Source organism: Rutilus rutilus (genome assembly GCF_951802725.1).
Source record: "Rutilus rutilus genome assembly, chromosome: 1".
Classification (NCBI taxonomy): domain Eukaryota; kingdom Metazoa; phylum Chordata; class Actinopteri; order Cypriniformes; family Leuciscidae; genus Rutilus; species Rutilus rutilus.
This window is the reverse complement of record NC_140209.1, coordinates 38,907,713-38,923,879: the sequence shown is the minus strand read 5'-3', so window position 1 is coordinate 38,923,879 and position 16,167 is coordinate 38,907,713. Positions and strand designations below refer to the sequence as shown.

Genomic DNA, 16,167 nt, shown 5'->3' with positions numbered 1-16,167 from the left:
ACCAGGACGTTCACTCTGAATGGCGTTAACATGAAACCAAAGAGTGGCACTTGCTTCATATCTGCAGAGTAAAACAAAAACTTTCTGTAAAGGAGCAGAATGTGTCCACAAGGGAGACGGTTATGAGGGACACATATAGTGCACGGAAATGAAATGGGCTGTGAGCAGGTTTTTGTGCAAGAGGAGAGCGAGAAAAGAGGTGAGGGAACCAGGGTTAAAGATAGAGTAATGGAGACCATGAAGGGAGGTGAGAGGGGGTTGGGAAGAGGTCATAAGTTTATGGAGAGAATATTTTCTCCTATGTGCCCTCTCCTTGACACCCCTACTTACAGAGAGATTTGGAGAGGAGAAAAGACACACACACACACACACACACACACACACACACACACACACACACACACATTCTTGTACATCTATCTTTATGAGGACACTCATTGACACAATGCAATCTCTAGTCGCTTACCCTAACCTTACCCATCACAACTAAGAGCCTAACCCGAACCCTTACCCTAAACTACCCTTAACCTAGTTATAACCTTATCCCTAAAACCAAGTCTTGACCCTCAAACAGGCCTTTAAAGGGGTCTCAGAAAGTGAGGACCGGCCAAAATGTCCTCACTTTACTCTCTTTGTCCTCACTCCAATGGTCTAAAACTCAAATTGGTCCTCACAAAGATAGTTGTACAAGTACACACACACACACAAAGAAAAACAAAGAAGAGATAGCCATTTACAAATACACTGATTCTCCTAAAGCAGACATGTGCAAACTACACCCCACGGCCCGGATCCAGCCTTCCGCGCAGCTTAATCAAGCCTACAGGTCATTTATAATGAATCATTTTTCATTTAAATAGCTCCATTATCTGTAGGACCTAACAAGCCTTCATGCGCATTTTAACAAGCTCAGTGTTGCCAGATTTCGAAACCCAAACCACCCAATCTAGCAACCATGAACATGTGCTGCTCTCTCCTTCCACCTCAGAGTAAAATAATAGGCTATTGTGACTTGTATCTCAAAATTCTGACTTCCATTTCTCAAAATTTTGACTTTAAATCTCACAATGTGACTTTTTATCTTGCAATTGTGAATCATTTCTCTAAGTTGCAACATTATGAGACTTTGACTTTATAGACTTTATATTACATTATATTATATTATATTACTTTCGATATTACAATGTGACTTTATATCTCATAATGTGACTTCATATCTGACAATGTTACTGTATCTCACTGTATGTTACTCTATCTCACAATGTGAATTTTTATCTTGCAATGTGACTCATTTCTCCTAATTGCAAACTTTATATCTGAGAGATTGACTTTTTATTTTATAATGTAACTTTTTATCAGGCAATGTAACTGTATATCTCAAAATCTCATAACGCAACTATATATCTAACAATTACCTTTTATTACTTTTTACTCTGAGGCACCTGAAACAGGTTTCCAAGCTCTTTATTGCAAAAAGGCACGGCTAAGCACAATATTCTGCACAGAAAAATGTAATAAAGTTCATGTGTTCATTGCTAAGGCAGCTTGCTCTGTTTGGTGCCATTTATGAGAGCAAACCTTCTCAGTGATAACCTTTAAGAAACCAAACACAGATATTGTATTTAAAGCCCAATGTGGCCCCTGCTGTGCCAAAAAAGAACTAAATAGTAAAGGCATTACTATATCTTCCAAGAACATCTACCATGACACAGTATAGTAAATGTTTGTGTGGTGGTCATTTGCGATGTCTTAGACTTAGATTTACAAGGCCTGAGATGACCTCTGACATCTACAGCTTCTGAGCTATTCAGACACATTTCAGACAAGCCATTAGGACGAATAAACAAAGATAGAAACAAGTCTGGAGAATAAGACCGTGTGCTTGCAAAACAAGAGAAAAAGTGTATTCATGAACAAGCAGTTTAAGGTGGAAGAGCTTTATAGGATGAATATTTCGAGTTTGGTGTCTGTCTAATGTCAGGCTGACTCAGGGCTCGACGCCATCCCATTTCTCAAGAAGCATCAACACCTTAAGGCCTTAAACGACCTTGCAGACAGGAAATGTCAATCACACCAAGTTGGGACCTGAATGCAAGGCATGAAGGGAGAGGGAAAAAGTGAAGCACAGGCAAAAGACCATGACTCACATTCCCATGAACTATAACACAACATCATCACGCTTTTATTTTAAATCATGCAGATTAAACATAAATAATGCTGTCATTTGCCCACAGAATTCTTCTTATGACCAATGACAATGAAGCATTACATAAAGCCATGCCTGTTATTATTATTAATATTATTAAAGTTACATGTTTCTTTACTCTTCTGTACATTGTAAAGCATCTACAAAATAAATAAAATTGTACATTTTCAGATATTATTGAACTCTTACAAGCTTATCAGTAATTCGAAATATACAAATGGTTTTCTTTATGTGATGATTAAAAACCTGGTGACTTTTTAATTATAGATATAAACTTTATTTGATTTGAGTCTAAGTGGTCATGCAAAAAAGTCTGTCTGATTATACAAATGATGGTGAAATTGAGGAATTAACATTTTATTGTTACTACTTCAGGGAAATTACCAAGGTGTGACAATTTTTCTAGAAAAGTTTAGGAGTGTTAAATAGTATTACTATGTTACTACAGAGTGAGACCAACAAAGAAAACACAGATGAGAGGATGTGGAGGCACAACGGACTGTGGCATCAAGACCAAAACCCGAAAGAAGGGCCCCAAAATGAAGATTTAGGGTTTGTTTTGTGAAAATGAGACAGAAAACTGAAAACATCAGTGTGGTCAAATTCCGCTCACACCCTTGTCTTCAGAGACAAAAGATGGGTGTGATAATGACAGTCTGTTTTTTCTTTAAAAAAAAAAACTCACTCTCTCACAAGCCATATATAGACACAAGACTCCCTTTTTCTGCTTAGCGTGGGCAGAGAGAGCGCTCTAAAAATAAACCATCTGTTCCAGGAGCAGGTCAGGTGGGAGGCAGGTCTGACGCGGCATGACAAGGAAGATGAGAAGAGAGAAAAGCAGAATTATAAGCCGTGAGGAAAATGATACGGTGATCTGTTAGAGAGAGAAAGGACGAGGGAGAGACTGAAAGAGAGAGATGCCAAGAAGGGGGTTTTCACTGGACAGCTCGCTATACCCCTGCGCGAGTGTGTGCGTGCGTGTTTGGTAAAACCACAGGCAGACTTAAAGACAAACACCAGGGCCAGCTTGTGGAATGATGAATGTGTGGAGAGTCAGCAGAGAGCAGAGCAGAGCAAACGAGAGGAAATGAAGGCATAGAGAGAGAGAGAGAGAGAGAGAGAGTGAGAGCGAAGGGAGCACAGAGGGGCCCTGAAAAATATCATGTGTCATCGGCGTGCTTGTGCTTGAGAAAAAGTTTGTTTGGTGTGCTTTTTGAAAGTGTGATTTATGGGTGTAGATGAGTGTGTGAGTGAGTGAGTGAGTGAGTGAGTGAGTGAGCCGGGTTCTGCATGAGACTTCAGGGAAAGAAAGATTAGAGTGGAAAGACGGACAATGTGTGTGATTGAAAAATTAAGCTTTAAGACACAATTGGTAAGAGCACATTGAGGAAATGATCAAATTATCAAAAAGTTTGCCAACTGGATTTTTATGGATAAATGAAGCAATTTTTCAATGTTAATACAGTTAGACAACTATGCAAGCCATTCATACTCTACCATTTTAAAGTTTAGGAGCAGGGATTTTTAAGGGATATGCATTCATTTCATACAGCAAAGATACATTAAATTGATATTTTGTCACAAAAAAAAATCTATTTCAAATAAATGCTGTTCTTTTGTACTTTTTAATTCATCAAAGAATAATGAAAAATATTAATTAGCACAACTATTTTCAACACTGATAATAATAATACATATTTCTTGAGCTGCATATTATAAAGATTTCTGAAGTATCATGTGACACTGAAGACTGGACTAATGATGCTGAAAATTCAACTTTGCATCACAGGAATAAACTACATTTTAAAATACATTACAATTGAAAATGTCTGTTTTCTATTTTAATGTATTTTAAAATGTAGTTTATTCCTGTGATGCAAAGTTGAATTTTCAGCATCATTAGTCCATCATTAGTCCATTAGGCCTACTGTTTTTACTGTATTTTTGAAGAAATAAATGCAGCCTTGGTGAGCAGAAGAGACCCCAAACATTTGAAAAGTAGTTTAGGTTGATTTCCCCAAAAGTTTTTTGAGCATTTCCAATTAGGGTTGCACCGATATGAACATTTTGGCCAATACCGATAACCGATAACTCTTTATATATGAAAGCCGATAACCGATACATTGGCCGATAAATCTAAATCCAAATTTTTATATAATTTTTGAGAGTCTGATTACAAAAAGAAAAGTCTCACCATTAAAAACCATGTCCCAAGCACACAATTATAATGTTCTCATTACAATTTTATGTAGCCTATGACAGCCTATATGACTGCACTTGTTGCAGTTAACCGTACTTTCCTTTTTTGAAGGGATTCCAATCATATTCAAGCAATTCAAAAGCATCATGGCGAACAGTGCACATCTGAAGCATCTCAGCTGAAGGAAATAATCCATTATTTATCGGCTTTAATATATCAGCCAAATTGTATTATCGGGCCGATAACGATAAGATTAAAATGGACATATATCGGCCGATACTGATATAGTGGCTGATATATATCGTGCATCCTTAATTCCCATAGCAACAATGGTACAACCATTATGAATTTGGGGCGGGACTATCTATTTGTCTGACCAATGGCTGATAGGGTTTGCTGGTTTTAGAGGGGTTTTGCCCACTTTTAAGGGGTTAGGCTTGGAGACTGCCCACTGGGAGACCACCTTAAATCAGCTAAGACCAGCAAATCAGTGTAGTTTAGTAGGATAAGGAACCTTTTTATGAACCAATACACAACTCATGGTCACTTTTATTTATAATATGTCAGCTATTTGAATTCAGTTTTCAGATTGATTCATTTGAGTAATGCTATCTGACCAGTTAAGATGGGTACAATAAAACAAAATTTAAATTAGTGATGTTTGTTTGCTGGCCACATGGAGTCATTTACTTTGCAAGCCATACAAATGTAATGACTGACAGGAAATATGTAGAAAACAGACAATAAAGGGGAAGGGGGATCATCAGACCTTTTGGAAGACTCACAGAAAAAAAAGTCTTTCTGGTGCTCTTACCCTCTCCCTTCTTTCTCTGTCTGTCTCCCTCTCTTCAGAGCCTCTCGTGACAGGAGTTTCCTGGAATAAAGGAGTCCATCTGCTTTTCATTCAGGCACATAATGCGTTTCAGGAGACTACATTACCCCCCCCAACACACACACACACACACACACACACACACACACACACACAAAACACAGAGTGCTCATTCACCCTTTACCCAGAACTTCACACTTACTTGTTAATGCAGCAGTCTCCACGTCCCAGCACTATCCAAATAACAGAAGCCGAATTTCACTTTGCCATTCAAAGTAGATAACCCTTCTGTGATTACATCATAGTTTGTACAAGGACAGATTGGGGTAAACCTTGAAAATAACCCTTTAATAATAATTACTAGGCACAGAGTGAAGTTAGTAAAAAGGTAACATTTCCTTGTGTACTGTCTACATTTGAGGGTAGATTTGACATGTGTTGCTTTACAATGAGAGTTCAATATTTCTGATCCCATCACTGAAATGCTTCCATTTCCTGAAATGCCTGCCAGCGAGCCAGACAGGGGGCGTGGCGTTTTCTGGGCGTGTGGATGGTGAGCCAATCATCTTGCGATTGCGAACGCATGGGGTGACTCGCCCCGCCCCTTCACTCACGCTGCTCAAAGAGTCTGCATGCTCATGTCCCGCAGAATCAGAGACGCGATAGAAGCCGATAAGACACGATGTTTTATCTACTCTCTTTTTGAAAGTACCCGTGGGATCAAAGTCTTTTATCAGTCTTTTTCTGAAGTTGGACACGTATTTGGATACATCCCGTTTGATAAAACGCAGCATTTCTGAGTTGTCCCAGCCTAAATAGAGGAGTTTATTCTCTTGTATCAGCCCGTTTCATGTGACTAGACGTCCTCCATCTGTCCCATCTGCACGACAGCACAGGGACGGTGGACATCACTGGACATTTACGGATAGAGACTGGACGACACGCCGTGATTTGAATGCCTTTGCAGGGACTTTGGTGGCTTGTGTGCTGCAGACAAGGCTTCAGTTTGCTGGCTCGGGATCATGGAGAGAAAGAGGAGGAAGAGTCTTTCGAGTTACGCAATCAGGACGAACACACACACACGGGACGGGTATGTAGACAAAACTAAAGCTGTGTCACAAAACCTAGTAAGCTGACTAGCTAGACAGCAATTTTAGCCATCACAGTATGACATCCATCATGGTTCATTCCTTTAGTTTAAGGTAACTAATATCTGTATTGATGTTACTCTTACTTTTTTTTTTCCAAAAAGTGGATTTATCCTTTTCAAATTGTCTAGTAGCTAATCTAATACTATGCCACTGGTCATTACCACAAAAGTAACAAGTCACTTTGATTTTTTTTCAAAATAAATTAAGTTATTGCAGTGTAGTTCAGATCTCAATTCACAACTTTCAACTAGTAGTCTATATTGCTAGTTGCTGTTGGTATCCTTTCCAGTTTACTAATAACTTTTTATTTGGTACTACTTTGTTAGGTATAGAAACTCTAACAATAGTTACTAGTATTTATTTAGTCCTTCTTTACTAGTAGGCTACTTATTTACTACTAGACACTTGTAGCCTACCTATTTCTGAGACCCTAGTAGTATCTAAATGTCATTAGTTATATTTCTTGCCTCGCTTGTCACAATTGCTTTTTAAGTATTAGTGTCTTTTTAATGACTAGTAGTAAAATAAATGAGTGCTTATGTAAAGAATAAGTGCCAACGGTTAATGGAATGGCTACTAGTCACTATTTGTATAAGTACTAGTATCTAAAGAACACTAAAACTTAATGAATAGTTACTATTGGAAAGGATGTTAGAAAAAAAGTACTATTATATTAACGTTATTATTATCATGATTTATTGCCATAATCAGGCATTCTCAAACATTCTATAGGCCTACATGCGTATGATGCTTGAAAGATCATGTTTTTTTATTTTTTTTAATGGATTAATTTATGTGAGAATTATTTATTATATAGGCTAGACAAAATGTTGAAATATTTTTGAAGCAGCACTGACAGGACAAATGTATTGATTTCTCAGTTTTAAGTGCTGGAAATGGTGTGTGATGAAAACACCTACGCTATTCTTGTAAAACTAGTTTTACTGGTTATATTTTGAGAATTAAAGTAAAGCGCTCAAGCTTTACTTGCTAGATACCAATGCTTCCCATATATCATTTGTGTGACTTTCATACATATGTTTACTATGTATGTGGTTTTAAGGTTTTTTTTTATCCTAGCAACCTGATTACAGTGAGAAAATGAATGACACAAAATATGTAGCCTAGTTGATACTTTGTCTAAGACAACTGTACTTCCGATGTATTATTTTCACTGTTCTCACACACAAGAGCTTATTGTTGAGGTGTTTCATGATTAGCCCATGTGCGTTAAAAAGGTACAAATCATTGTGAAGAACAGAGATGAAGGCTTCCTGTGAAATGTAATGAACAGTGAAGGGCATTCAGCTGAGCCAGCACTCCGGTTCCCCATCTATTTTACGCCTCTGTGCAACTGAACACATCCGCATGATCAAATATTTAATAATGACTCCTCTGTCAGTAAAATCTCTGGTATTGATCCCCGCTTGTACACTAAATGAGTTTTTCAACAGCCATGGAGCCTTTTTTTACACTCACACAAAGGCTGTTTTGAGCTGTTCTGAATTAAAGCAGAAATTTTACCAGTAAACACTATGTACTTCTTGGGATGGATAATTGCCTACAACTGAAAGTATTCCACACTGCATTATGACCCAACACCCACATGTAATGCCGACTTACCTCAAGTGTACTGTCTATAGTTAATATCAGTCCTCTGCTAGGCTAGTATAAAGAGATCCCTTGACATGTCTGGACATACACACACTTTATAATTTCTAATCAGGCCCATATTGTGAAACCATGTTACACACAATACACTGGGCCAATCAATTAGAAACAGCCTAAGGGACCTTTTGCACCAATCTCTTATGGACTGACCTCTTATCTCTCCCTACTCCCTTTATCCCCACTCCATCCATCCTCTATGGACTAATCACCCTAAAATCAATAATCTCCATATTTCCTTGGTGAAGTCTTATGCCATTAACCCATTTATGGCTCTGTGAAAGATTTCTGCGTGTGTGTGCATGTGTCAGGGTAATGGGGGTAGAATATAGGAGGTTAATAGGTCAGTGCATCCTCCCTTTTCCCCAGGGTCTTCATGCACCTATTTTTTCTTTCTTTCTAAGGAGGCACCAATGGCAGTCCTTGGGGTCTATAGAAAAGACATGGCCAAAGGGAAAAAAGAGAAAAGGCATGGCCAAAGGAAACAAAAAACTTTAGAAAATGTGATGGGAAATAAGATAAAGACCAACTTTAGACATCTGATTGGGTGATTTCTGGATTTTTTGACTCAACTCATTTTGAATTTGATTGCATGATTAAATTTGATGAATTTGATCCATTGAACACAGCCAAACTCCGGTGTGTGATGTAAAACATTAGATAATGTTACATAGTCAACTGAGTGGCTGCCACATCTTTGGGTATCAAATATACAGTAATGAATCAGCTTTAAAGACTTGATAATCAGCTCTAACTGTTTGAATGGCTATTGTAATGCGAGTGACCATTTGCTGAGTCATTGTTTAAGGGCGCACAGAGCATGAACTTTTATTATGATTTATCAGCCTTTTCTGGCTGTTGCACCACCACAATTCACTCTTGCTATTTTCATTGTTGCCACAGTGCCATTATTGATTATTGCTAAAAGATATTGATATCTAGAGTGCATCTGCAAGGCCTGGCTTCCTCTTCATGCCAGGCAGGATCAATAGACTGAGCAACAACCTTCAGTTGTCCTTCCTAGGAGAAACTGGTATGGTTGCTGCTCAGGTCTTGGTGGATGACATCTATTTCTCTGATGTTTATAATTAGCACTCTGCCCTTTGGGGGTTAGGACTAACAAAACAGATTCTTTAAGGACTTTGTAACATGTTGGAAAATCAAGCTAAACTAACTGTGTTTTGCCACATGGTAGCTGGTTTATAAACTTGATTACTATCTGATTACTAAACTTGTTCAAGCTAGACATTCACTGCTTGACCAGTCACCATGTGCCACCAAAAAAACAGGTTGACCATCTTAAACTGGCGCAAGTCCAAAATGGCCTACCAGCCCATGATCAGTTTGGACCAGCTAATGACTGGCTTTTACTGTTGTTGGGCCAATTTCTGTGTGAGAATTCCAGTCATTTCAATAAGAATCCACACAAATGGGAATTTCCCGAAGCAGATTTCGCATAGAGTTCAAGTTGGTCATGCGAATTCACCATGTTGACCAATAGAAAGCTGCTTGGTTTGAAAGTGACCTCTGTGTAAGCTGTGTTTCATACATAGCTATACTACTGACAATACACAGTGGACCTTTTTGCCCACTAAACATTATTGCCAAAGAGGAAATGCATGCTTGGAAGACATGGATGGTACGGAGAGGACTGGTTTGGTCTAGGAAAGCCCGCTCCGGAAACATCCATTGACGTGTTTACACAAAGACCTCCTCCACTGCACCCAACCCTCTGTAGGCCACACACTCAAGCAGGTGGTCAGACCCCACAGACGTGTGTGTTTGGATACTTCCTCTCTGCAGTGACTGTTAACGGTCCTTTTTTTGTGCCACAGGAGACCGCAGCTGAATGTATCATCTCGACAGATCCACCTTTAACTCAAATGTACTTCTGTACTATATTTATCCTGAAACAAACCCTACATTTCATCCTACAGTATGTAAAGTTAATACTTTGGCTCATAACTTATAATGCTAAATTAAAGGGTAATAGTTTAACCAAAAATGACAACAAAATCGTCAAATTACTTTCTTTCTTCTGTGGAACATAAAATAACAAATTTTCAAACTTTCAACTGGTGTGCAAGAAACAGTTGAAACATTCTTCAAAATATATTTCTTCCACAGAAGAATGCGGGTTTGGGATGGCATTAAGGTGACAATCTTTCTCTTTAAGGCCATTATAGTCTGTTGGAGGTGTAGTGCTGGTTCAGGGATCTGCTCCTCCATGTGTGAGGAGCCTCTGACGTCAGCAGCCGTCCCCTAATCAAGCTGGCCAAACAGACAGCGGGCTAACTGAAAGAGCGCCTCTGTTTGTCCTGCATGCTCTGTGCTCCCCCCTCTTTCCTATTTTAGAGTGACGAACTACCCTCGCTTCACTCTTCTGTGTTTCTCTTTGGAGACGCGAAACTTTCTTTCTTTTTGTTTTTGACATTCACGCTGTGCCTTGAAGATGTTATGACACGAGGACACCCGCCCACTGCAGCTGTTGAGTTGAGGAGCAGGGCATCCTGGGAAAGAAATACAAACTGGCAGGAGTTTCTGGCACAGACCTGGTGCTGTTAATGTATAACTGTAGAACCACAGAGCTTTGAGATGTTATTTCCCCCACACCCTCTACAACGAGCCAAAATCTTGCGCTATGCAGGTTAAAATTGAGGTTTAATGTTTTGTTGTTGTTTTTGTTGGAGAGATACGGGCAAAATAAACTGATTTTCCATAATGCTAAATTTGTTTTCCCCTTATGTTTTCACTTTTTAGTCTTAAAGTTTGCCAGCAACACATAGTAACTTAGACAAACTGTATAAACATAAAAACGGGTTCGACTGATACCTTGAAATTCAATATAAAAAGTTGAAGTGGAAGTGTTTCACATAACAAACCACTCGAGAGAGAGAGAGAGGGAAAAAAAGGTAAATTAATATTTTGTTTTGTTTGGGTAGTCCTGCCTGTCCCTAAAAGTCCATATAGGGTAGAACCAAAGAAAAAAACAAAAACGCACACAGCCGAACATCTGCTCCAGAAGCCCATGGTTGGCAGAGCAGTGGCATTTCCGCCCTCTTACTCAACCCTGTCTCTTGGGACACAGGAACGGAAGTGAGCCACGGAACAAACCCATCACGGCATCTCCTGCCTGGATGATTCATCCCGCTCCTCATCCCAGAATGCTCTTGCCAGAGGTCCCGCTCACACGCCATACCTTTCTCAGCCTTCCTATCTGACTTAAACCCTGATCAAGTCCCACTTGGATATAGAGTGCTGCAGGGATGACATATTTTTGTTGGCCAAAACCCAGTAACCAGTTTGTATTTTTAGCACTTCCGGTTCCGTCGTCCTGAAGTCAATGGCTTTTTGAATGGGTTATTATTGGTTAAATGCCTGAAATCGAGTCTGTGGTTTTTAACACAATATATTTTCACGTTTTATTCTATGGCATAAAATACATCAGTAACACACCCTAGTGATTTTTTAAAATGCTTTTTCTTGCCTTGAAAAAGGCGGTTGCTAACAAGCGGCTAAATGGGACTACAGAGGTTATCAGGGACATTAAATGTCATCACCGAACAGGAAACCTAATCTACTCACTAGTCCACTTTTTACAATCTCGTGTTTATAATTGCTCTCTTTCAAACTTGCAGGGAAAATGTTTTTTAAATAAAGACTGAAAGAGCTTAGTGATTGTGACACTGAAGTAATTTGACCATGGTCTTTTTGTAGCCTATAGCTATATACAGTGCTATGCATAAGTGAATACACCCATGCTAAAGTTGACTAAAAAGAGGATTAAAAAATCATATTTTGGAAATTGAACTTAATGCCTTAATTTAAAAAATTAGGAAAAATCCAACCTTTAAGGACACCAATTTTCTTTGTGAATGAATAATGTATCGTAAATAAATAAATGTTCTTCCTTAAAATACATGGTGCATAAGTGAGTACACCCCTATGATAAATTCCCATAGAGGCAGGCAGATTTTTATTTTTAAGTATTTTTTTTTAACATTTTTTTAGGATACTATGCATCCTGATAAAGTTCCCTTGGCCTTTGGAATTAAAATAGCCCCACATCATCACATAGCCTTCACCATACCTAGAGATTGGCATGGTTTTATTTCAGTTAGCCTAATAGCTGGTTTGATTTGCATTGAGAGATGATCTTATGGAAAGTACCCCATGCCAATCTCTAGGTATGGTGAAGGCTATGTGATGATGTGGGGCTATTTTAATTCCAAAGGCCAAGGGAACTTTATCAGGATGCATAGTATCCTAAAAAAAAAAAAAAAAAAAATACTTAAAAATAAAAATCTGCCTGCCTCATTGCTACCACAGAAACCGAAAATTCTCGGGCCAGCAGCATGTGTCCAAATTTCAATCTTAACCGTTCTATTTCATCAGAAACGATCTGAAAACAGGGCTTTAAGTGTAAAATACCGAACTTGTCCTTTAACATATTTGGGAAGTGGCTTGCTGTGAATGGTATGCTACCAAAGAAGAATTTAGATGTGTCATTTTCTGAAATTCATCTGAATTTGAATTCTGGTCTGTGCTTTTGTGCCTAAAGCCCTACGGGTTAAAAGAAGCATGCAGCACTCAGAGGAAGATAAAGTGTGTGAGAGAGAAAGAGAGGTTTAATGACAGCTCTCTATCTTGCATGCTGAGCCTGTCCAACATTTATGGTGCCTCTCCACCCTGATTAAACATTAAGCAAGTCTCATTATACACACCCCTTTTGGTCCATAACACACTTTTACCTTCTTTCTCACCTCTATCCTCCTGCTCTTTTATTTCCACTCTTCCTCTGGCAGAGACCTCAGCCGTCCATCTTATTTGGCCATCATTGTGAATGCATGTGTGTACTAAACTTAGCAGCTCTAGTTGTAAATTGTGGCATGCTAATTGTGAAGCATCTTGCCGCTGACCTGTGCGGTTTCATAGATTTAGCTCCAAACCTGTCAGAATGTGATAATATTTCAAATGTTTTTCTTGCAGCAGTGATTGTTACATTCAGATAGTTTTCAGTGATAGATTTGGCTGCATTTGATGATCTTTTTACCATTTTTTTTTTTTTTTTTTTTGCATATATACTTTTTTCAGTTTACCCTACATATATTCTTGCTGCTGAAAATTCAGCTTTGCCATTACATGAATAAATTACATTTTTAAATATATTCAAATAGAAAACAGTTATTTTAAATTGCAATAATATTTCACAATATATATATATTTTTTTAAGTTTTGTTCCAATAAATGCAGCCTTGGTGAGTATAAGAAACAATATGAAATCTAATTTAAAAAAACCTGAAAAATTGTATTTGCTTTTCATTGAAATGTTTGGTGTTTCTTTGAAAGTATTTGTGTAAGAAAAGATTGTTGATGTTTTGCCTGTTTAGCTTCATGACCCTCTGGAGCCCCCAGTTCGGCACTGAACGTTCCTCCGAGGCTGTGCCAAAGCCCAGAAACATGATACCACAGTGCGGCACAGACTTAGACACACGCTCTCTCTCTCTCTCTCTCTCTCTCTCTCTCTCTCTCTCTCTCTCTCTCTCTCACACACACACACACACACACACACACACACACACACACACACACACACACACACACACACAGAGACAGAGGTGCGTGTCTGTGAAATAGGTCAAGGTGAGGGGGAGCTAGAGTTACAGCTGATGTGAAGTGTCAGACTGAGTCAGTTTACAGCTAGGATCGATTTTGATAAACCTCACCGAGTCACTGGACCAGAGGGCAGAATCAGAGCCAAAGCATACCAGTCGTTAACGGGAACCCGCAGCCTAGCCGAGCGTGGCCCCGCAGCCCGGGGCTGCCGGTGGGTGGTTGACAGGGGTCAGATGGTCATCTCAGTGGGTAGAAATACATGGTTGTATAAATGAGTCTCCTTGTAATTTTCCTGGAAATCAACTTTAACTAGAATCCGCTCATAAACAGTATTTATTGCAAATTGCGGGCTGCTCGCTGCCTGTATGTCGAAACACTGCAGTTATTGACTACAGCACCATTCACAAGAAAATTGCTGGCAAAATGGTAGGAGCAAACTAATCCTTCAGGACACTTTTGTACATGTTTATTTGTAGCCATCACCTCCCAGAAGGTATCGGAGGCTTCGCTCTGTGTGTGTTTTAGGTTAATAGTGTTGACAGAGGCAACATAGTTCAAAGTAGGAAATGTTTCCCTCTATGTATTTTTCTATTCGTCCCTTCCTCTCGTATGCCATTAAAGGGACAGTTCACTCAAAAATTGTGTCATTATGTATTCATCCTCACGTCGCTCCCAAACCTGTATGACATTTTTTCGCCTGTGGAACACAAAATATATTTTAAGAAATTTTTTTTTGTCAATACAATGAAAGTGGAAATTCAGTCTTTCTTTAAAATATCTTCTCTGTGTTCCACAGAAGAAAGAAAGTCAACAGTTTTGGAACAACAGGGTTTTCATTTTAGGGTGAACTCTCCCTTTATTCAGGTTTACAAGCATGTCAGGTAGCACAGAGAGGAAACTAAAGCTGACATCAGATCCGTTTGCAGGGAAGGACAGTGTGTATTTACTGTCCGCTGGGTGTGAAGGGTCTGAGGGCTGGCTGCGGGACAGAGTTGGTCCAGAGGGGCTGGGTGGAGCAGAACTGGGTTGGTATTTCATGTAGACGGATTGAGCACAAAAGCACTCTTGTGTCTTTGTCAGTTCTGAGAACGGCCCTCGTTTTGAATGTTATGATCTGCCTGCAACAGTTGTGTGTTTGTGTGTGTGTGTGTGTGTGTGTGTGTGTGTGTGTGTGTGTTTGAATCCACTGCCAATTACTACAGAAGAGGTGCTGTTTCTAATGCACTTGTTCAAAGAGGTATGTATGTGTGTGCGTGTGTGTGCACGCTCATGACCTAGTGACTAAATTACTAAAGAATGTTAGCCAAATTGGAAAAGCTCAAACGCAAAAAGGTTTGTAAAGAAACTAACAATGTTACATTTTACCGGAATGAATGAAGGAAGGAACATCTGCACATCATTCATTCATTTTACCGGAAGATCCAGTTATAAACTTTTGTTGAAGAGCTCAAAAGTAAATAAAAAAATGAAACATGCTTAGATGAATTGTTCAAAATAAGATCAATAACATACATTTAGAAAATAGTTGAAGCGAATTTTAATTTCATCCATTCATCCATTCTGCAAACCGCTTATCCTCAGTATGGTCGCGGGTTTTCATTTCATGGCGACTTTGCCTTTTATTTAAAAGTTTTATGTCAGGGTTCAGGAATTGGTTAGAGAAAGTAACTAGATTTTAACTCTACATTTTAAGGAGTTCTAGGCAATTTTGCCACATTGCTATACAGTTGCTAGAGTGTGTTTGTAGCAAAATTGTGTGCAGTTACAGTTCTGGGTGTGTTTTTTCGTAGCATGTTTCGTACGCAGTTGCTAGGGTGTTATGAGTGTGCATTTTTGTGCAGTCACTAGAGTGTTTTGGGTAGTTTCAGTGTCTTTGCAGTTGCTAGGGTGCTCTGACTCTTCTAATGGCAATTTTACCAGGTGAAAGTTGGAAGTTGGAATGGAAATAGCATACGTCTCCTCGAAAAGCTGCATAATTTGACATATCATATGCTAGTGTACCTAAAGGTTTGTTCAAATACCTAACCTTAAGCGCGAGTAGTAATAGGGATGCTTGCCTTGTCTAGCTTAATTCAAGAACAATAGAGGTCAATGGGAAGTCCAAATTTAGACTGCTAGATAATTGTGTGTGTGTATGTGTGGTAGTTTCAGAACGTTACACTACAGTATATCATGTAGCAAAGAGGAAGTGTGGTCAGTTTTGCACCGCTCAGCTTTATATCCGCAGAGCCCTGGAGATTTTCTCCAACCAAGGGAGATTTTGAGTCCAGGAAATGACCTTATGACTCACAGCACTAGATTAGGCATTTATACAGTTGTTTGACAATTACCAACAAATTGCATGACTACATATATCATTAATTCATAATTTAATTTGAGACTGATGAAACACTATACAGCCAGCCGACTTCCAATACGACCAATTGATACATTTTCTTTTGGTTAGCTGCCATGAGCCACATCAAAGGGTTTCCAGGTCATTCAGGTTGACCTT

General features: G+C 39.0%; 1 protein-coding gene across 1 annotated transcript in view; it reads left to right on the top strand.

Annotated features, from left to right (window-relative positions):
* The first annotated feature begins 5,885 nt into the window (after positions 1–5,885).
* plekhh3 (pleckstrin homology, MyTH4 and FERM domain containing H3) overlaps positions 5,886–16,167 on the top strand; it is a 35,234-nt gene continuing 24,952 nt past the window's right edge. The window contains exon 1 of the mRNA XM_084407383.1: positions 5,886–6,328. Within this exon, the coding sequence (XP_084263509.1) occupies positions 6,194–6,328 (135 nt within the window). The 5' untranslated portion in view covers positions 5,886–6,193. The remainder of the gene's footprint in view (positions 6,329–16,167) is intronic.